Source organism: Panthera uncia, chromosome B1 (genome assembly GCF_023721935.1).
Source record: "Panthera uncia isolate 11264 chromosome B1, Puncia_PCG_1.0, whole genome shotgun sequence".
Taxonomy (NCBI): domain Eukaryota; kingdom Metazoa; phylum Chordata; class Mammalia; order Carnivora; family Felidae; genus Panthera; species Panthera uncia.
In genome coordinates, this window is record NC_064811.1 from 32,528,932 (window position 1) to 32,553,267 (window position 24,336).

The following is a 24,336-nucleotide window of genomic DNA, read 5'->3' on the forward strand; positions in this document are numbered from 1 at the left end:
AATACACCTATGTACATAACAACACTAGATATAATTAACTTTTAAAACCTAATGTTTTTATATTCCAATATAACCTTACATTTAAGTAATCTTTCATAATAATTATTGTATGTGATAATCTTAAGTGATACTGGGAATACGCAGCAAGCCAAATTAGTTTGCAGCAACAAAAACCAACTAGTTTGTAGCTTTGTTTTCTTTATGCAATTAAGAAAAAAAAAAAAAACACCCACACATACTTCCAATGCACAAACAGAAACATCTAAGACCAACAAGAAGTTTCATAACTGACAAAGCTTCAAACAGAAGTAATCATATGTAATTGTTTTAGGAAATGACAGCAGAATGAATAAAGAAAATGAATTCTTTCTGCATCTCTGACAATGTTTCCAAAATTTCTCATCAACTATGCTAACACTACAGATTGATACTATTACTGATACATATTTACTAGTTACAGAAATTGTTTAGTATATTAATCACTCTTAAAGAATGTCAAACAAATAAATAGTCCCTATTCTCAACAAGCTTATAATTTTTTAATCCTGTTATTATAACACTAAAGAGCTTAAAAATTCTGCATTTATATATCTCCTTTGTTCTTCATACTTTTCCTTTCTCATTTTGACAATAAAAAATATAAATGTTTGTTAAAAACATTGTACTCTTTCACATACACAGTAAGTATCTCCTCTCATATACTTTGCTGTTTTCCTAATCAAAATGTCTCCTAGATTTAACATTATCAATTTTCACAGTTGGAATCAGTAAACTAGATAAAGCATAATTTCTCACAAGAAGCAGCTTCTAAAGGTTTAACTTTCATGATTCAGTGACCTGTTCTTTTCAGTTCCTAAACATAATTCCAATGTGTGTGTATGGAGGGCAGGGTGGACTTCCCCCAATCAACAAGCAATTCTCCAAACACCAGCAGGGTGTCCTACAATTCAACTCAATTCCGACACTGTCTATCCAAGATAGGATTGGTTCCCACAGGTTAAGGGTTCAGTCTTAAGGGACTGCCTCCCACCCCTGCCCCTGCCCCTGCCCCTGCCCAGGTGTAAGCCCGGGTAGTTACCTATACTTCCGACCAACTGGCTGTAAATCTAGGTTCCCATAACCCCCTCCTTCCTTGGGTCTGATTAACTTGCTAGAGTAGTTCTTGTAACTCAGAGCAATATTTTACTTACCAGATTACTATAAAAGGATATCTAACTAAGGAATAGTCAGATGAAAGAGATGCATAGGGCAAAGTATGTGGAAAGGACAGGGAGCTTCCATTCCTTCTGTGAGTCTGTCACTCTCCCCAAATCTCTACATGTCCACCAACCCGGAAGCTCTCTGAACTTTGTCTTTTTTAGTTTTTATGGAGGATTCAATACATAGGTTGATTGATCAAATCATTGGCCACTGGTGACTGACCTCAGTTTCCAACCCTCTTATCATGTAATTGGCTCCAGAGGCAACCAGTCCCCATCCTTAGGCCTAGTTGCTAAATGCACCACATTAACATAACAAAAGACACCTACGTGGCTTTCTGCACTTTGGTAACTTAAAGGGTTTTTACTTCTGTACCAGAAATGGGGGACAAAGACCAATATATATTTCTTACTATAAATCACATCACCCCTGTATATCATTCTAACTATAGAAAGATTAAATTAAAAGAAAACAGGAAACATTTGATGATTGTTACTAAATAGCATGCATTAGCATCTCTCTCCCTTTCCATTCTTTTCTTTACCTCCTCCAGGAACTATACCAACCAGTCTTGAATTCCAGACTTCTAAACACAACTGCTGAGAGGCCACACATCGTTATCTTTTTCTATCCCTCCAATATCTTCTCCGATATCCAGTTACTGAGGCTAGAAATACAGCCAGTCATTCTTGATGTAGTGGTCTAATCCCTACTTACATAATTGTTAAGATTCAATTCAGGAACCACTTATTCTCGAATAAGCTATTCCAATTTCCACCCTGGCCTGGAATGGGGGCTGTTCCTTTGTGTTACAAAGGACACGATTCTTTCAGAATACTTACCACGCTGTATTCTCTATTGAAATATTTGTCTGCCTCTGTCACCTAAACTACAACCTCAGTGAGAGACTATGTATAATACAATTTACTAAATTATGCAGTGCAATATAATGGTGTAGGCTTGATCAAGGGACAACCCAAAATTTGGCCTTCAGAAGATACAATGCATATTCAGATAACCCTGTAGAAGGGTTTTTTAAGGTGTGATCTGTGAAGTACTCTAGCAGAATCACTTTGAGACCGTTAAAAAGATGGAGATTTGTGATCCCTTTCCACTTATTTTAAGAATTGCCAGTGTTATGTATATGTAGTACCACAAAAATTACCATTTATTTACATCTTATGGGGTAGCGCAAGGGTCTTATTTTAAGTCATACACAAAATTTCATTTCATCTTACTCTAACAATCTCATGAGGTTGATAATATTTACAGATGAAGAAAAGGAGGCTCAGAAATACTGAGTAACTCACTAACAGTCACAATGGTAGTAAATGGTACAGCTGGAATTTAAACCTAGGACTGTCTCAAATGCTCCATTAATAAGCTTCCTGGAAAATCTATGGGTCTATTGTTATTCCTTGCTCAAAGTATTAGATCTCCATTCCTACAAAACTCTTGTTACTGAGTAATGTTCACTTCTTGAGAAGAAGTGATTGTCATTTAGAAAAAAAGGAAGTGGTGATACATACACATTAGTAGGGGATAGAGAGAAATTCTGAGAATGAAAGCTACACAGAATGACAGAAACTAAATTTTGTGTATTTCTTTATTCTTTTCTTCTATTTCAGAATGAAAGCAGCAGGAAAAAAGAATGTGATAATAGAGGATGTATATAACTAATACCAGTAGCCCTTGGGGAGAAGGACAAAAGGATATAGATATTCTGGAAAATGGCAAAAACTAACAGTGGTGTTTTCCTGAGTGTTTAAAGAGTATTATAAATCTTATTTTATACTCAATATACAGATAAGTTAAATAATGTGCTCAGAATACACAATGCTCATGTAAAAGCCAGAAAACAAATTACTGTGAAACCATTCACCAAAGAAAACAAACTAAAAAATGTGAAGAGTCTTCTAGAATAGACTTCTATTAGCTATTCTGTGGACCATTGCCTAAAATATCTTCAGAATAATTTCCCCTCCAAAAAAGTATCATCACCTTGCTCTTTCCAGTGCAACTGCAGTCCTCATCTCTACTTTCCTGGTTGCTAAAATCAGGAGCACTGATTGGCTACACTGCATGGCTGTGGTATTCATCCTGAGATATTTTGGTTACAAACATCTGTTTTGCATATACTTTTTGGATTTAGAAACTTTTAAATATTTATGGTCTGACAAATAGTAGGAATTCATGTTATTGCCATTTTTTCAAACTCAAGCTTAATTTCTGTTTCTCTCAGACCAAAAACACCACCTGATTGTTCTTTCTCAAGGTGCACATTTGTTGAGCAGTACTCAGTTTGAACTGGCTCTTCCGGTAAACAATTGTATGTATAGAAAGAACACAATTGTGGACTTATGATAGATCTAGACTCTATCTGAAGCTCAGCCACTATCACCAGATGTAAAATACTGGATAAGAAACCTTAAAATTCAATGTCTTTATTTGTAAAATCAAATGCTTAAACCAACTATTTCTAAGGTCTTTTCAAGCTATTTCATTCTATGATCCAATTATATTAGTTGATGCCCTGCAGGACACAGCACTCTGGAGCTAGAATTCTAAATCCCAAAGAAGTAAATGAAACCTTTAAATGTTTTCGGCAAACCACTCATTCAGAAGTGCAAAGGTTGAGGGAGTCTGGGTGGTTGGTATATCCATATTCCCAGACCCAAAAGAAGAGTCCACTGTTCTCTTCCCTAACTTGGCTTCCCCTCATCTTTTCCTAATTCCTGGTCTTTTTAGATCCACTTAGAGACCCAGTATCCCTAGAATGAATAAAAAATACCTATACCATGCTTTCATACCATTTCTTATACACATGTATCATAGTCCTCATCCCTTTATTACATAATTATCCCACTCTAATTCTTTCTAGAACAAAGTTAGACATAAGTATCTGAAATATTTTTTTTCTCTTATTCATCTCTGTAAGCCTAGTCCCAAACATAGCAGTTGTAATATATGTGCTATACCACAGAAATACAATGTATTTAAATCCTAAAGGGCCATGTATTAGGACACACAGTCAGTCTCTCTCTCTCTCTCTCTCTCTCTCTCTCTCTCTCACACACACACACACACACACACACACACACACACACAAACACACAAAATCTTCTAACAATCCTGTGACGTTTTCACACATAGATGAGAAAAATGAGGCTACAAAATATTGAACTTACTAAAGGTCACACTGGTAGTAAATGGTATAGCTGAAATTCAAACACAAAACTCATAAAATGCTGAATAAATGAATGGATGAAGTTCTTTCCTGATATTTTCAATGAATACTGGTTTTCTATAAAATACAGAATCCAGGAATAGAATGAAGACAAAAGCCTAAATGGGAAATTACCTTCTCTATAAATGTATATATGACAATGTAACTGTTGCTAATTTATTGACAAGGGTTATCGCCATCCTAATACAAGTGAAGAAAATGTATGCACACACAAGGATTTAGAAAGTTCTATTTACATTAACAAATGTCTACTAAATGCAAAGCATACTGTCTTGCTCAATTCCTAGGACCAATCTCCCTAGCTTAGTTCTCTAGTGTTTTCCCTGGAATTTGGCTGAACACTGGTGAGACAACTAAGCTGATCACAGATATACTCCTGAGTAATTCAGAGCTCACATTATAGTTAAATTAACACAAATAATTTATGTAAGGCAGGTTTTAATGAAATATAAATTTCAATAAGCAAAGCTAAAAGAACAAATGTACAAGTATAATTTACTAACCACACAAACATCTGCCTGTTTGCAAGAACAGGTTGGACTGATTAATAACTCCAGCTGAGACCGCAATTTCTCATCATCACCGAGAACCTGGTTAAATTTCTTCACAAAATCTTGTGCTTTCCCAGGGTCAGGCAAATTCTCTAAAAAAATTAAAGAGAATCAGTATTATAAAAGAAAAACTACTCTGCTAAACTAAGAGCAAGCTCTCTTAAAAATTATGCTGAATTATTTTCTCTTACTTGATATTAAATTGTCCCATTGGGTAAGTTATTTGCCTGTTTTGATGTTTATTATGTTATATATGGAATGAATAAGCAAACTCACTTGCTATGGTCATCAGTTTTCCAAACATGGCAGAACAGTTAGCCTCTGACTGAAATTTAAAACAAAAAGAAGTCATATGAACAAATTTCTGTAAGAAAATCCAAACTCAGTATTATACATTTTTTAAAATTAAAAAAAAAAAAAAATCATCACAAACCAGCCACCAGAAAATCTATACCAGAAGTTGATAACAAAGAATTGTGGAGTAGCAACAACTATTAAGTCAGGACAAACAGAAGGAAAGGTGATGTCAGAAGGAAGGTATTTAAAAATTAAAAAAGGAATATACAATTTCCATAGAGAAAACATCTTGCCAGAAGATTGAACTGAAGATAACTGAAACAATTATACCAAAATTACTGTGAAACCATACATCAAAGAAAATTAACTAAAAATGTGAATAGGAAAAAAAAATTCTTCCTGAATAGTTCTATTACCTATTTTATGACCTATTACTAAAATAACCTCAAAACAAAACAAAACAAAACAAAAAAACAACTCAGAAAATCACCTCCTTTCCAAAAAGTACTTCTGGTGCTCGCTTCAGCAGCACATATACAAAAAGTACTTCCGTATTGTCCAACACAATAAAGTATGAAATTTGAGTTATTGGATCAGAAATTGGTAAACTATGGTCCTACAGACCATTTGTTTTTATTAAAGGTTTGCTGAAACACACACTGTTTATTTATATACTGTCTATGACTGCTTTTGCAATTTTATAAAGGCAGAGTTGAGAAGTTCACCAAGACTTTATGGCTGGCAAAGCCTAAATTTTTACAACCTCATCAGTTACAAAAAAAGTTTGCCAACCCTTGCTTTAGCATCAATAGATCTTTGAAGGGTCTCTGTCTATGATTCCCTAGTTAAGAACACCTATTCTAGCAACACATTGAGAAATATATTAAGAAATTATTCAAGTTTCTTTCCCCCATCTTCCAGAAAACATTGGGCAGAATTTTTTTGTTAATTTGACTTTGGCATATTTATAGGATTGGCACTGGATTTGATACTGACTCTATATTGAAGGACCAAAAAATCATGGAGTAAAAAAAAAAAAACCATGACTTTATATAGAATTTTATCTTGAGACTTAATTCTTTGAAAACTGATGAACTATGTATAAACGCTTAGTATCTAAAATGATAAACTAGATATCACCATTTCTTTGCTCATGCTAGAAAATAAAATTTTGTTATATTCATTTACAGTGAAAATTTTGTTTAGAAAACTACAGAAATTATGCGTAACTGACATTTGGAAAATACTCAAAATACTTTTTGCTTGCTTCATTATATGTAACTAGAGAAAAACTGAATAATGACCATAACAAACTATGAATTTAAACAAATCATGAACCTACTGTAGGTTGCTTGTGCAAATCCAATAGTTCTCGTACGTGACTTCTAAGCATGTTCTGACACTTCCACATTTCATTGAGAGCTCTGTTAATAAAGTTATAAGCATGAAAAAGAGATAACGTAATATAACAATTCTGGTAACTACTCAACCATCCTACTTTTCTTGTTGCCTTGTATAAATACACCATGCTTGTATATCTACCTAAAATTTTAAGCACCAGCACTGACATTTATTTATTAGGATTAAGACAGGTTAGTTTAAAATTTTTTTTAAACATTTATTTATTTTAGAGAGAGACAGAGTAGAGGATGGGCAGAGAGAGAGGGAAGAGAGAATCCTAAGCAGGCTCTGCTCTCTGTGCTCCACTCTGTGAATGCAGAGCCTAATGTGGGGCTCAAACCTACAACCTGGGAGACCATGACTCGAGCCAAAATCAAGACTGATGGCTCATGACTGAGCTACCCAGGCGCCCCAAGACAGGTTAGTTTAAAATGGTAAACGTAAACCTTCTTATGAGAGAAAATATTTGAGAAGTTTAGGAGGATGAAAAAAATCTTTCCAGGTAAATGAAGGGACTGAAAGACATTCTAAGCAGAGATAGCTAGAATGTTCTGGCATAAAAGATAAAATGTCATCAAAATGCCTGCAACAAAGGAAACTTAAAAAAAATTTACAGATTTGGAACACAGACTATGAATGGAGTAGTATCAGGAAGCTGGAACATACTGTAGAAAAGGATCAGATTGTAAAGGCTTTTCATGGCAAGCTAAGACATATGTATGAAAGGCTGGAAAAATGAACTTCTTAGAAATGATGTAGATTCAAGGAACCAAATTTAACTTGAGTGTGTTTACTCTAGACTACTCTCTCTATGAAAGCAGATTTTCTTCTCTCACAAACAGTCCATAATTCCAGGTGTCTAGAGGACCTCTGAGATATTAGTCTATCTTGGAGTATTGTTTGCCAATATTCTGAAATATAAACAGAGACTAAACCTTAGGCCAGGAATTTACTATCTACAGTGAGCATTAGGAATCACTCACAAATTAAAAACAAATGATGGCTAATGCCTCCTTACACGATGCACTAAGGATACTATGTTACTTCTGTAGAATTTCTGCTGAAAATGTATAAACTTAATCTAATAATGAGGAAACACTAGATGAACCCAAATTGAGGGAATATTCTACAAAATAACTGGACTGGACTATGCAATACTCTTCCCCAGTCATCAAAGTCCTAAAAGACAAAGAAAGAGAGAGCAATGGCTTCAAGTTAAGAGACCAGACACATGACAATCAAATGCAATCTGTAATACTACAAAGGGGGAAAAAAAAAACAAAACCCAATAAAGCACATTACTGAGACAACTGAGGAAATTTAAATACATATTAGATTAGACAATAATATTGTATCAATGCTAAATCTCTTGATTTGTCAAGAATACTCTGGTTATATCCTACTCTTAGGGAATATACATTGAAATATTTAGGGGTAACGGGATCTAATGTCTGCAAATTACTCTCAGATGGTTCAGAAGAAAATATTTATGTAGAGATAAAGAAAAAGTATATGCAAATGGCAAATGATAAAGCAAATGATGAATCTGGGTATAAGGACATCATAATGCTCTGTACTATTCCTGCAGTCTTTCTGTAAATTTGAAATTATATGAAAGTTAAAAGATAAATATACAAAATATACACATATTGTAATAAACACACACACACACACACACACACACACACACACGCTGAGGTTCTTTTCAGAAGAACCAGGTATCTCAACAACAGGACTTATTTACTTTTTAAAAAGCTTTATTACAGTGGAGTGACCATATATCCCAGTGGCCTAGGACAGTTAAAGTTTATATCAACTGTCTGATCAAAAATATTAATAGTGCCTTTCAGTCTCAAAAATATCCCAGTTCAGACTACCAATCATATGGTCATTCTACATAGAGGTGATCTGGATATACTCTCTTGCTAAAGAAGTAGTACTTAGTTCTTAGACATAGTATTGTAAAGCTCCAATAGTGTAATTTAGACTCTAGTCAACAGGCAGACAAAAGTAATTTTGACATGGGGATTTCTTTGAATCCCTGAAACGATATATATATTACGGACTCAGGTGCCAAAATATTATCTATGTATATAGGAATATTTTTGCTTTTAAATTTACCTGAACTTGTGAAATTTTTCTCTATAAATATTTACCTGAGGTTCCTGGTTCAAACTAGAAGAAGCAACAACCCCATCAACAACAATTAGATAAGGTGAAGTAATTTTATAAAATCTTTACTCCAAAACATTCATTTAAAAAGTAACTTACTTGACAGCATTTGGATCCAAACTAGCATATAAATAATATAAGCATTTCATTCTCTCTTCTGTTTCCAGGTTGTGGGGGACAAGATACTGAGCAAAGATTTTCTCTACCAACAGTCTATGAAACAAAAAATACCCACCAATAATATAATTATTCTATTTTTTAGAAGCAACAGGCATTTTATATGTTAACCATCTTATGCAAAAATATCAGACCTATATGTGCAAAATGGTGATGCCTATATGTGCAAATACAATGGAAAATATTATTATGTGACTGGTTCCTTTTCTTGGAGTACAGTTGTGGGTTGGGTTTTTTTTTTTTTTTTTTTTTTTTTTTGAGTAATCTCTATGCCCAACATAGGGCTCAACCCATGAGATCAAGTCGCATGCTCTACCAACTGAGCCAGGCAGGTACCGTGGACTAGTTATTTTTAAACTTACAGCTAGTTGCGATTTGTGACTTTACTTTTTGTCAGTGTGGAACATTTGTTCTAAAAGGGTCATACATTACTCCTAAACACAAGGTGCTAGGCTGTTCCACCTATTCTTCTTCATCAGTCCTGATCTATAATAGTAAATTACTTAACACTACATATAAAGCTAACAATCAAGAACAGCTAATTGTCAAAAACAAAAACATTAACTTCCTCTACTTATAGTTCAACTCTTTCCCCGTGGTGTCATTACATAAAATCAGAAGGATCTTCCTTCATATTGCTTCCTGAAAAGTTAGCTTTTCCTGGGCACATCTGATCTCTCTTTTCTCCACAGTCTAAATGCCTTACCAATACTGCAATAACTTTCTTGCTAAGCTTATATTTATTATTCAATATCACTGGAATAAGAAAATACAAGAGATCCTCATTTATCAATGAAATGCACAGCCAATGATACCAAAGTAGTCAGTCTAATGCAACAAAACATTGCAAGTATTCTGCAAAAGCGAAAATCATCACTACAATTCAAAACAGAATTGCAAGTAAAACTTGAAAAATGAAAACCTAAGTCCTTATCACTAGAAAAAAAATTTGTAACTAAGTTGCCATATCGTGATCTTTTCCCAATTTATACAAATATAGAATGTTATGCACACCTGAAACTAGTATGCTATGTATCAATTATACCTCAATAAAAAAACACCACAGTACTACCTCTATTATATTTACAGTGTTTCAAAAAAGGAAGCATAACAACTAGCAGTTACTGAATAGTGCTGTATTGCCAGGCATTGGGCTAGGGAGCTCTATGTTCATTTTTTTATTTAATCTACATTACAATCTTGTAAGGAAAGCTTTATTATTACTCCTTTTTTTGGATAAAACCAAGATATACAGAAGACGATTGTGCAAAGACACACGTCTAATAAGGGGCAAAATGAACATCTGGCCTCTGGTCTGACTCTGAAGCCCGTGTCTATTTCATTAATTATGCTACTTGACAATTATTGCTAGTCTTATTTAAATATAGTATGTATAAATACAATAAAGTGATTTCTAAATTTAGAAATAATTATAAAATAGAAGTAAATTATGTTAAAAAAATTAAAAGCATTTTTATATTCAACCATTCTACCAACATATTAGACTCACTTGTCATCGATGCTATTCTGATAATAAATATGCAAAAGCTTGTCCTTTATCCAGCTGACTTTCTCTGCAGCTTCTTTTCCTGCTTCACCATGAAGACAGTATTTCTTATAAAGCTGAGCAAGACCCATCATAGCTTCTTTTCTTACTCGCCACTAAAAAGTATAGTTTATTGAATGAGTGAGATACCAAACTTTAGAATGCTAATCTGTAAAAAACTGCCATTTCTTCAACTAGGTTGTACAATCAGACTTACATGTATATAAACTAGCACAATATTTATTTTCCTAAGCAACAAATTGCTTTACCAACACTGAATAGGTTCTTATTTATAAATCTGACTACTTTAAAAATTGTCTAATGCAAATACTACTACATCAACCTACCAACCTATTTCCCTCACAGCCAAGCCATCAGTAGTAAATCTTACAGAAGACTTCATTAGATTCTGTCTAAAAAAATGTGCCCAAGTTTTAGAAGTGATTAAAAGGTAAAAGAGAAAGTGTGTGATTTACTCTGCAACCAAAAGCCCTATGATCTGGAATCCTGTATCCTAATTAAATTTCTTTTGTTATTAACTCAGAATAAGAAGAGCAAAATTTAGTATCAAGATCTTAGAATTACAAAGTTGGAAAGTACCTTAGCGATCATCTTAAGTGAACTTCCTTACTTTATAGATTAAATGGGCAAATGATTTACCTAGCCACATACTACTAGTTACTGGAAGACTCTTTGGGACTTCTAGAGATTGGAACGGTTTACTAGGAGGAAAGAAAGGTAGTAGGAGGAAGGTAGATAAAAAAGGAGACTATAAAAACCTACAGTTAGAACCATGATAGTGAGATGTAGTAAAACAAAACAACAAAACAAAACAAAACCAGAAAAGATATTTATCCCAACAAGTCAGAACATATTATCTTTGGCTTATTTACATTAATATTTCTTTATAATTTTTTGTACAATTTCCTCATTTTTAGGCTATTTAGTAGATGAATGAAACTCTGTCCCCATACAACAAGTAATGGATGTCGTGTGACATTTCTCACATGAAACCAAAGACTGTAAGCAGTGAAATCTAAAGATTAAGTCCTGTCCTCACATTTTATAGAAGAGAAAACAAATTTCAGAAAGGCTATACCCAGGGCCATCTAATTTATTACACCAAAATCCAGGTCCTAAAATGTCTAGTAGATGCTATATGACCATACCATGCACCCTCAGGAAGATTAATTTATTTAACTCCTTCGGAAAGTATAAACATTTACAGAAGCTGGAGTGAAATGTTACTAAAAGGAGGAAATAACACAAATGGTAATACCTTAAATCAAGTGTGTGTATGGGGGTGGGGAGAGAGTTACCAGCTAATCACTAGGTAGAGTATCATTTCATTTAAATTAAAGCCAAGAGGAAAAACTTGTTCAAAGTTAGAATTACTGATACAGTTGCATATGTTCAACAGTGCCCACTTTACATATTTGCCTCCTCTATTTTAAAAGAAAGAATAAATACCTCTTGCTATATTTCATATCCAAGAAATGTAGTTTTACTCTGAAATTATTACTAAATGACACTGGTTTCAGGAGGACAGTGTGTTTTAAACTATGAGTCAAATAAAATAGCACACTGCAAAGGCAACCTCTGTTAAAGATGTTAGTAAGAAGCATGTCTAATCAGCCTGCCTTGCATGTCTGTCTCTTGCTTATAGTTGACACTATTCCTTAGGAACCACTTTTGTTGTTCTTAGTACTACTCTTATCAACCCATGTTTTCAACTGTAACCAGAGAGAGGAAATCACCCAAAAAAGTAACTAAAGAACTATCATTTCTGCCCTTAGCTTAGCAAAGCAATACAGAAATATCATTTTCATATAAAGTAACATATTCTTTTAATTCAATGAGTGATAGACCCAGCTAAGTTTATATAACATGTCAATTTTGAAAATGCTAACTATAAGAAAAAAAAAACAAACATAGGTGATCACTATTCTTTTGAAACTCATCATATAACTGAAAAGGTAAAATAAAACTTTAATTGAGCTGCTCTTTTTTATAAAGGTAGGCTAGAAGACAAACCCATGCCTAATATCTGAAAAGCTATAGAACCCAATGTATTCATTTGTAAAGGTAATTAAAAGATACACAGAAAACATAAAAATTTTTAGATTTTTACTTAGTACTGTATTGATTTGAACTTCACACATAAAAGTTTTAGGTATACTAGGAATAATTCCTATTGTATTTAACAAACACTTTAAATATAGCAAATTACAAAAGAATAAAATTCCTCAGATTTTACCCGTTTATCCAGTGTTCTTTCCCTTACAAAGCCAAGTAGCTGATCATTCACTAAGGCAAGGTCTCTTTTGGCAGCTGTTATTATAGTAACAATGACATCATGACGAATTGCTTCTTCTGGATCATGTGATCTAACTTTCAAATATTCTGTAATATAAGAAAAAAACTAAAGCTAAATGTTAGCTATGATATTTGTCATGTTCAGAATGACAGAAAAAACCAATGCTTTATGTTTTTATCCATACCAAAACAATGTTTGTAAAATGTGGCATGAATTAAAATAATTTTATTTTTGAGGAGGCAATACCCTACATAATCACAAAATAAACTAGACCACACTAGGTAGCTATTACTGCAAAGTCACGTCTTAATAAATAATGTATTTTACCTCAACTACTCTGGAAAAGTCAAATCACAAAGCAATATCTGATTTATATAGTTCAAAACTTAAGTTACAATACCTCTTTTTTGGTAAATACCATTTTGATAAAAGCATTTATTTACTAACACTAAATAAGTGAGTTCAAATGCTCTAAGTTCAAGTGAAGAATGAGAAATTCTAGTCTACTCCAGAAGATACTTTCCCACTTACTATTAGATATGTTACTATATTTAATTATCACATAGGTATAATTATTTGTGCCAAATCCAATGTCTACTTCCTCAAATTACGATTTCCAAAAAATTCCAAAGGATTACAATATGAAGATTTCAAATATAATTTTATTGTACAAACATAAAATCATTTATAGTTCATGACTGATAGAAATCTGAAATAATGTCAGAGTTAAAACCTATTCAGAAACTAAATTTAAGATCAAAGCTCCCATCTAAATGTATTTGTGTAATTGCTCCCATATTTGTAATAAATCAGCCAGCTTACCTGTGAGATCCTTTGCTAAATCTGGATGATTCATTAAACAGTGGCTGGCAAATTTCACACTTTCTAATCTCACAGGAACGTGAATGTCATTAAATCTACATGGAAAAAGTTGCTAAAGATTAGTTGTAAAGGCAACATAATTACTGTCAAATAAGGTATATCCACATTATATAAATGGCTGTTAATTATTATGACAGTTAATGGGTTCTGAAGGTAGAATATAAAGAAATACATATTTTCACAAAAACATTTTTGAAAACAGAATGTTTACCACACCAAAACAAACAAAAGTATAAACATATCCCTCAACCCACACTATCTAACTCTGTAGTGCTCCAAATTTAACAGCCTAAAATGATACAAAACAAACAAAAAATAAATATTTAAAACCTAGAAAATCTACATGAAAAAAGTTTATGGAGGGAAAATACTAGGAGGAATAAGAGGTAGAAAGCAAGAGAGAGGCAGATCCAGAAGTTCAAAGATGATTTTATAAAATGCTTGTGTCATGCTGCCTTACAACAAAAAAGTTTCAAACCCTGCGATAAACTTGTATTTAAATGCTCTTTTAAAAGGTCTAGTACATTGTAAAATTGCAATAAGTATGAAACACTTCATGTAGATCCACAAATGTAAATCAAGAGTTAAGCTCAGCAATTCTCAAATTTAAAATTTATTATGGGCAATTTAAAAACATTTATTAATTATAAATAAAGTGATTCTAAAAAGCAAGAAATATTTTTATTTTTGAAGTAATCTCATAAAATACCCAATTAAAGTTATTTAATAAACATTTTACGTCCATGGCCTTTTACTTCCTTAAACAATTTTACTTTAATAAATCATGCATTTAGCATTTATAATTTTATTTTTAAAATATTTTAAGAATATTTATTCTGAGAGAGAGAGAGAGAGCATGCGCACAAGTGGGGGGGATGGGGTGCAGAGAGACAGGGAGAGAGAGAATCCCAAGGCAGCTCCGTGCAGGGGTCAATCTCACAAACCATGAGATCATGAGTTCGACGCTTAATTGAGTCACCCAGGTGCCCCTAGGATTAATGATTTTCTAACTGCCAGAAAAAAATGAAAACATTACCATTTATGATCAAGTAAATTACAAAGTATCAAAACACTTACTGCTAAATAGCTAAGGTAAATAATATGGTAAAACTGGTAATACTTCTTTGTTTCTATGAATCAGAGACTGATTATTAGATATAGCAGTGAATGTAAAATTATGAATATAAGAAACTGCTTACAGCTGATTTAGTTTTTACAAGTGATTGTTTTGCTATAAACACTGAGGCAATCACAAGGACAAAAATCACTCTTCTGTTTACTGACAAGTACAGTTGCTTCATTATCTCTAAGTTCTCATAAAATCAAGTTTAATTATTCAAAATAGCATTTAAAGACCTTCAAAATGGTCTGTTCTGGGAAAGTAACTTAAGACTGTCATTATGTCAGTGTCAGAGATTTCTCAGATTTGTTTGTTATACAGTAATATTTAACTTACGATTATTATAATGAATTTATCTTAACATAATTTCTAAGCCCACCTTCTGAACCAGTTGAATTGATAAATCTAAAATGTTCTCCAGAATACTAACAGTAAAAACTGGCTTTTCATGGTTTGAAGCAAAGCAACATGTACAGGGAATGCAAGAGGGAATCTGATAAATTTCATATTTTTCAACCTTACCATCATGTTGAATAGAATCTAGTAATTCTAGATTCTTGAGAAAGAACATTAAAGGCTATCTGAATTGGGTGCCTGGCTGGCTCAGTTGCTCAAGTGTCCAACTCGTGATTTTGGCTCAGGTCATGATTTCATGGTTCGTGAGTTCGAGCCCCACATCTGGCTCCTGCGCTGACAGCACAGAGCCTGCTTCAAACTCACTCCTTCTTTCTCAGCCCCTCCCTGCTTGTGCACTCTCACTCTCTAAAAATAAATAAATAAACTTAAAAAAAAAAAAGCTATCTGAATGAAGAGCAATTATTTTCAATTTCAAAGTCATACAATACCACATTAGTTCACAACATACATGACTCAATTAGATAAGCTACAAACCTAAAAGATAAACACTAGTAAATGAATACATTGCTGGACTGAGGAATGGCATGGCCTGGATCATTATGTCTTCAGTCTCATGATTTAAAAATCTTAAGACTGAACATTTTCAGATGTTGCCTAATGACATTATTTTAGCACAGAAAGATTAAAAAATGTTATGTGGTAAATAAAATAATAAGCATTCTTCATAAAAAATCTGATCTACAATTTGTTCTCCAAGAAAGACAGCAACATAGATACTAAAAAACAAACATATCAATTGAAGTTTTGAAATGTATGGTTTTAATCAAGCAGACCATACTGACTGGCCTCTGAAACGTAAAAATTAGAATCCATAGAACTATATGTTCTCTTACCGTCCAAGAAAACACTGCCAAAGAGGACGATTCTGTGTTGCCAAATCAGAATCTTTAGAACCAAACAATTTAGCTAAAAGTCGAACAACAGCTAATCGTTCTTCTCCATCATTGCTCTAAGGAAAAAGAGAAAATAAATGAAGTCAAGGTTTATTCATCAGATTATAGAAAACAACATGATATATTCCCAAGAAGCTATAATTTCCTATTTCTGCTTACAATGACGAGAATTTTAAAATATCATATGCTCATATGCTCTTATTTACTATGTAGAAATTGATGTGAGTCCATGTTAGATCATTTGGTTCTTTGCTCTTATTTCACACCCCCTACAACTGCTAATTTATAGCCCCTCCAACTGCTTGTTTGCAATCTATAATGTAGAAATATGAAGATAATCATTCAATTCTAACATTCCCTAAGAGTTTGAGAAAAAATTCTGTGAAGGGAAAAGCTGCAAATAATTCCCACCCTAGTAAGTTTTCTTGTAAGAAATCTTTCCTGCCATTTGAGCTCCAGGGTAAACTCATATCAATTAAAATTTTGATATATGAAATTTTAAATGAGGATCCCCTAACTTACTGGAGAACAGGACACTGAAGAATGTCATGATTCAGGAAAACTCATTTTAATGGAAGAGCAAGAATTTTTAGAAGATTTAAAAGGTCAGGTGAACTGAACGCTACAAAAAAAAATCAAAACTTAGTTTGAAGTTGTTTTTCGATAAAGGCCTCCAATTTTCTTATCCTAAATCAATATATGCTATGAATTCTGTTCCAGTTTCACTAGTGATGTCACATCTTAATAGAAATTAAATTATTCTGAAACCATATGGTATGTGAAATTTTAAAAATCACATATTCATGTGCCCACTTCGTTCGGCAGCACATATACTAAAAATCACATATTCACTAAGAAAACAAAGACAGTAACTAAAAGCAATTGCTAATTTTTTTCAAACATTCAAATTGTTTTTGAATACCAGAAATACCAGTAATACCAGAAATCAAATAAAGAAATATTAATGGAAAAAGATACTACATTAAAAAAATAAAGGCATGGGATATGGTCTTTGTTACGAATGGCTTATCTTTCAGGAATAGGGGTTTTATGGGTAAGAGAGGCACACTTATCAAACATGTAAAAATGAAAACTATATCAAGCTTTAACATTTATAATCATAAAAATGATTTTCTTTGATGAAGTTTTTCTCAAGCAATGTGACAACAATACAGATTAGAATCTTTTAGTAAGCCCAATCAACTAATCAACATGATTTATTTTTTTAAAGAAAAATCAATCTATCTCTTAAATGTCAAAAACTAAAATAAGTGGAAGTTTATTCTACTGGTAACTACTTCAGTAGTTTACTGATTACTTCAAATGATGTGACATTTCATATCTATATTTTTAACTACTGAAACTGAATGAAAACTTGCCCCCCTACCTTTTTAAAATTTAAAATATATTCCTTGAGTGAAGTTGGAATATGGTTATAGTGATGGTAAATTTTTTTTGGTGCAAAAATCACTTGGTGTCTCCCTCAGTTAATTTAAGTCCACACAAAGAAACCTAGAAATCTAGTTCTTAATTCCTTCCCACCATCTATCATGGCAATCTTGTTTAAGGATTGAAGAGGTGTGAGTTTTCATATTCAGACTCTATGAAGAGACTGAGAGAAAAAATTTTAATGCCTTATACCTAGAAATAATTTGATATGGGAACATCTTTAGGCTGTGGTTAAATTCTTAATATTAAAAAATAAAACAAAACCTTGTTCTTCATGTGATATTTTCCACATAACAGGGTTTTTTTAATTTTTTTTTTTTTATACCCCCCCCCCCCCCCCCAAGATATAACAGAGTTTCTTAGAAGCTTGGTACGATGTCCTTTTATACTATAAATAATGAATATTTATAATAAAGACAATATGGACAATTCTTAATTATCATGTACACGTTTTTTAAAGAGTCTAAAAATTGGAGTTCTAATCCTAAATCTTTTTATTTTTTTCTAATGCTTATTTTATTTTTGAGAGAGACAGAGCATGAGTGGGAGAGGGGCAGAGAGAGGGAGAACAGAATCTAAAGCAGGTTCTAGGCCCTGAGCTGTCAGCACAGATTCCAGGGCAGGGCTCGAACCCACAAACCGTGATGTGAGATCATGGCCTGAGCTGAAGTTGGACACTTAACCAACTGAGCCACCCAGGTGCCCCTCAAATCTGTTTTAACTGTGTAATTAGGCAAAATACTTCATCTTAAGGTTTTCACTTCAAAAATCAAAACCATAATGTTGGTCCTAACTATACCACAGTTTGATTTAAGGATCAAGTAAGATACTGGATATATAATAAAGCCCTTCAAAAAGTCCAGAATATTAAGCAAATATAAGCTGTTATCTCCTATAGTGTGATTGGGATAGGAGATCAAGTGTCAAGTTTTCATATATTTGAGGAGTTATGAATTCCTTGTTGAGTTGGCCATAAAAAAAAGAGTATGCCCTAAGTCATACAGTAAAATTTTTGTCCTTGATCTATACCATGGAAGGTTCATACAGTTAAATCAAGACTCTTTGAGCACTCAGTTTGAAATCTTTTGAAGTTCTTAAACATACCTACATAATAATAAATACTATTTAATAACAATATGTATTGTAAGGGATAATACCATTTTGCATACCTATTATTTGTGTCATTGTGTTTATCAGATATTCAGCAACTAGGAGAGTTATAATTTTCTAGTATAATTCTATGACACCCAAATGAGAGAGACTGTTTTACTGAAATGATTAAAAAATGTACACCTTAACTAAATGTAAGAAGTTGAACTCACGTTTTATTCTTTTATATAGAACAACTATATTTATATCTTTTACAGTTATATATAAATTTTTCTCTTAAAGCTTAAAGGGCTTAAAAATTATAGTCAGTCCTACCTTTAGTTTGAATTCAAGCTGCGGCATGACAGATAATAATAAATGCGGATCTATCGCAAAAAGTTCCTGAATCAGATCAAATACATGTTCTGACAAATCACTTACTGACGATCTTCCCAGCACCAGGACTTGATTGAAAAACTATAGGAGATAGTAAACAAAAATAAAACATCCATTTAATTAAAAAATTTGACATATTTTTTATACACATGTGTCTAAAAAACATAGATTTAGGCATTACATATATAACTGAAGGGGATGAAACAAAACAGGTATTTCAATTACTAATATATGATAGAACAGTCACTAAAATAAACCTCTAAATATCGAAATAGGAATGTCCAGGGAGAAAGATAAAAAAGATTAGCTTTCTTCTAAATTAAGATAGCATTTCTAGGAATCTTAACTTTCATAAAAACAAAACAACTTAGTTTTGTCACTCATTATAAATAATTTTACAGAGAAATTTCTTTAAAACAGAAAAATTTTAAAGACAGTCTTTTTGTTTTTTATTCAAGTCTGACTAATTTTGCCATTAGTTTAATAATAGAGAATACTTAGGGGCACCTGAATGGCTCAGTCAGTTGAGTCTGACTCTTGATTCTGGCTCAAGTCATAATCTCACAGTTCATGGGATCAAGCCTCGCGACAGGCTCGGTGCTGTCAGCACCTGGGATTCTCTCTTTCTCCCTTTCTCTGACCCTTGGGTAGAAAGGGTCACGCTGGCTGTCACAGGACTCTATCTCACAAACTGAGATCATGACCTGAGCCTAAATCAAGAGTCTGACGCTTAACCCACTGAGCCACCCAGGCACCTTGAATTTTTTTTTTTTTATAAAAAAAATGTATTTGAGAAAGTCAAATACATTTGGATTCAGAGGACCAAGTGAAAGAAAGGGTGATGATATAAAAGCTAACTGATAATTTAAAAGAATGCTGGGAAGAAACAAAGACTATCAAAAGCACAAATTAAAAGAGACCTCTACTCCCTGCCAACATACATAACACACTTATAAAAAATATATTTAAAAATGCTAAAGAGGAAGTTGCACATAACTGACCTAAGTATATTTCTGGTAGTATCACCAAACAATATATATCCTTTGAAAAGCAACATACATGAAAAGTTAGGTAATATTCATACTTATTATACAGACCATAGAAAAAGAATTAAAAATAGTTTTAACAAGTTAAAAAATACACATACACAAAAAATGAATAAGCACAGAACAGTAATTTTGGAAGGATATATGAAAGTCTATTGGTAGAGGTTATTTATGAGAACTAAAAAAAGGGTATTCAGGGTTGAAGAGAGACACTTTTCACTGTATATTCTTTTGTGAAAAGAAACTTAGTTTTACCATATTTAAATATTAATTTAGTAATATAAACAATACTAATAATCCATACCACTGAATATACTCCCACTTGGGTTTTTTTTTTTAATGTGGAAAATAACTCAACAATAGATAAATGCTACATTCACGAAGATAATTAATTACTAAAAAGAAAACATTGAACAAAATCTAAATGCAAGATAATAAGGAAATGGTTAGGTAAATTATGGGTATATGTCAGTTCAAAAAACATTTATAGTCATTTCTATTATAAATAAGATAATATCAAAATATAGAGATATATATAAATACAGACAATTCAAAATTTTATATAGCATATTTGAAAAAATAGAGGGGTGTGAGCACATGTGCAACAGTGGAATTAACTGATACATTAAAAGAATTATAAATTACTCTAGATAAGTGATTTTTTTAGGTAAGAAAAAGAACAAACTTCCATTCAATAAAGTAAAAGCAGTATTCTTATTAATATGTAACAACTATTTAAGACAGAAACAAAACAGTTGAGAGGAATGACCCATAAACATAAACATAAATGGACACAGAGAGCCAAAGGTAAAGAAAGGAGAAAGTAAGAGAGATCAGCATATTGGGGAGATAGAAAGATAAATATAAATACAAACGCAGTAAAAGGGGTGAAGTTGTAGACAAGTTTTCATAAAATATCTTCTATCTTATGCCATTTAAAAATGTCAAAGCTTATATATGTATTTTATATTTGGTCACATCTGGATATATCAGTTCTTTTATGTATTTGTTTTAAATAGGTGAAACTGTTTATAGGCTAAATAAAACTATATGTAAAAGATCCCAGTAAGTTAATACAATGGATTAAGAATTATACAATTATAGAGTAAATATAAACAGAAATACATACATTGGCAATGCATGCCTCAATAGTCTGGACTGTCCTTTTCAACAGGACTTTTGCAAGGTCAAAGGACTGTTTATTTAAGTTCTGAAACACAATAAAAATATGCAAGGTTACAAAGGAGTTTGTGAATTTATGAGACAGCACCATAACGCTATTATCTTCAAATCTATAAACTATAAAGCAAAAAATATCACTGGATCTCATTTAAGGTTTCACCCAATATTCTCTAGACAAGTGGTCTTAAATGCAGAAGTTGCAAATAGTGCTGTAATTCAAAAACAAACATACATTAGTTAGCCAAAAGCTCAACCCTATAGTATGTTTAGTTTTATTAAATAGAAAATGGACCTTAGGGTTTTTGGGTTTGTTAACCAGTTTGAACTATCAATTCTACCCCTGAATCCTAAATGAATACACACACACACCCTAACCCATCATCCTAAGTATTTCACTGTCTAATCAATATGTCCTCTAAGAAAGAGTACACCTGCAAAGTATCTCAAGAAAAACAGCTGGTCAATTATACTTGTGAAATGTTGAATACTGTGTTTGCTCCTCAAGATTCCCTGTACACTGTAACAAATTAAAGGGTCTGAGAAAGATCACAGAAAAGACATATTTAATTTTTAAAAACTTACTTGGAATGGATTTCTCATTTTAAAGAGTACCTATCAATATTTCTATACTTGGGAGTTTTGGACCAAACTGAGATTCATTCACCATCATCCTGCACCTCTCCCAAAAGATGCTAGGAAACTTTTTATGCAAAGAGCCAGATGGTAAATATTTTAGGCTTTTTGAGTCATACAGTTACTGCTGCAACTATGCAATTCTGCTGTTGAGCACAGCCACAGGCAAAATGAAAATGAATGAGCATGGTTATGTTCAAATAAAATTTTATTTACATAAATAGCTAGTAGGCCAGATTTGGTTCACAAGCCACAGATTCTTGACCCTTGCTCCAAGATTTTATTCTACTGGCCAAAGGATAAGATTAGCTCAAAATTAAGGCAACCTTTCTATTTCCTAAAAGGATATATATATTTCTTAATCATAAAAATACTAACTAGAATATAAACACCAAATATGCTATCTATTCCTCAGAGTTTTTCCTTTCTTATTTTGCCTGACATATACTTCCCCCTGTTTGCCATACTCTCAAAATTCTGGCCAATTACAGATTCATTTGAATTAATAAAATGCAAATCATATTTAGAGGCAGGAGAAGAACTTATAATAATTAACTGTGTTATTAGAGAAGTGTAATTAGATACACCTTTCATCTAACATCTGATAATAGATCACTGAACCATTAGAGGAAAAGAGCTAGAAGGTGAATATCACTAAGGTAGACTGAGTATGGCCCTGTGGTAGAGTCTGTGGAAAGCTAAGTCCTTCAGTTCCTTAGGAAGACTTAGCAGAGAGAAACAGAAAAAGGAACCATAGGGAGAAATACACAGCTCTGAATCATCTCTTTCCCCTTAACATTAACCATATAGTTCCTGCTTCTACCAAATCTCTTTTTCTGAAAATGTCCAAGAAAAATGTAGGATATGGATTCTGAAAAGAAATACAATTCCTATGTTCCACGTCTATGTTACAAAGGAGGCAATATTTTTTTTCCTTTCCATAAAAACCCATAAATAACCCCCCCCCCCCAACCAAAACCTAACCAAGATAGTACTCTCACTTCTTTTAATTCCCACATTAGATATGAGTGGTGAATGTGAAAAATTCTTGTTTTCCAGAAAATAGGCAGCACTTCACTGAATGAAAATCTTCTACCATTATAATATGTTAATCAGTAAACCTTCTAAAAACAATAGCTACAAGACTGATGTGTGTTACATTATTTTATTTGGGACTAGAGAATGATAGTGGGAATAATTACATGACATTGCAATCAGTGAAAAACAACTATTTTTAGTTGTTAAACAACATTAACCTTTAATATCTTCATACTATACAGACCTTATGTGCAGGAATGAGGTTAATAAGAATGGAGTCCAATAATTCTTGAGTAACTCCATCACCTTCCATGATGATAGAACTCATCAAGTCTAGCATGTGCATTTGTACCTTTTTATTGTGGCTATTGCTTAAAAAAAAAAAACAGAAAAGAAAAAAAATCGGGCTTACAAAAAGAAAATTATATTTCCCAGTTTAAAACAACTATCTCAGATATAAAAGAATTTTCCACTTGAGGGAACCATGCCAATAATGGCAAAGAAATTTTGATTGCTCTATTTACTTTCTCCCTCAGCTGTATGGTACCGTATTTTACAAAACCAAAGACCTTTAAAATGAATTAAGTCGCTATACAATTAGGATTCAGAGTGAGTTAAATTCAACCAAACAAAAACATCAACTTCAAAGAAAGGACATCTTTGCTTACATGACCCCAGATTCTAAAAGGTGATAAAATTTCAATTAAGAAAGTACAAGATAATGAAAGCAGACAGTCTTTCATCCCTTGTATCCTTTTAGATCTTAATATATTTCCCAAAATAAAACTTTATATAAACACCAAAACAGCCTCAACCAATACAAGTAATTTTTGCTATAAATCTTTGTCACTAGAGATTTAATTTACCAATACTGAAATCAAAAGTCTGATATCAAATGTTTACCAGAATTTATGACTAGAAGGTTCTGAAAACGTCAGTAGGTATCTCTCAAAGAATTTCAAATAAATGAAAAATCAAGCCTAGAGTCACTTTTACTCCTACTTCCTTAGCCAGTGAAGAGTCAAATGTAGGCTTCCTCAATAAATGTCTCTACCGCTGATATAGTGCTTATCTAAAAAGACTAGCTATAAAACCTTTATAAGTGGTAGAACATCTAGTTTTCTCTCCTTCTGACTGCATCTTAACTAAAGACCTGACCTATCTACTTTCACATTTATCAGATATATATGTAAAGACAAATCAAAAGAAATGATATAATTTAGTTATACTACTATATACAGGGAAGTTTAAATCAAGACCAAATTTTAATATTATTTACATAT

General features: G+C 32.6%; 1 protein-coding gene across 1 annotated transcript in view; it reads right to left on the bottom strand.

Annotated features, from left to right (window-relative positions):
• The window catches only part of PDS5A (PDS5 cohesin associated factor A), a 136,580-nt gene that overhangs the window by 60,811 nt on the left and 51,433 nt on the right, over positions 1 to 24,336 (bottom strand). The window contains exons 6-16 of the mRNA XM_049631903.1: positions 23,298 to 23,424; positions 21,330 to 21,410; positions 19,095 to 19,235; positions 16,161 to 16,276; positions 13,731 to 13,825; positions 12,849 to 12,994; positions 10,556 to 10,707; positions 8,968 to 9,081; positions 6,638 to 6,719; positions 5,275 to 5,323; positions 4,951 to 5,090 (exon numbers count right to left, since the gene is read on the bottom strand). Coding sequence (XP_049487860.1) covers positions 4,951 to 5,090; positions 5,275 to 5,323; positions 6,638 to 6,719; positions 8,968 to 9,081; positions 10,556 to 10,707; positions 12,849 to 12,994; positions 13,731 to 13,825; positions 16,161 to 16,276; positions 19,095 to 19,235; positions 21,330 to 21,410; positions 23,298 to 23,424 — 1,243 coding nt within the window. The remainder of the gene's footprint in view (positions 1 to 4,950; positions 5,091 to 5,274; positions 5,324 to 6,637; positions 6,720 to 8,967; positions 9,082 to 10,555; positions 10,708 to 12,848; positions 12,995 to 13,730; positions 13,826 to 16,160; positions 16,277 to 19,094; positions 19,236 to 21,329; positions 21,411 to 23,297; positions 23,425 to 24,336) is intronic.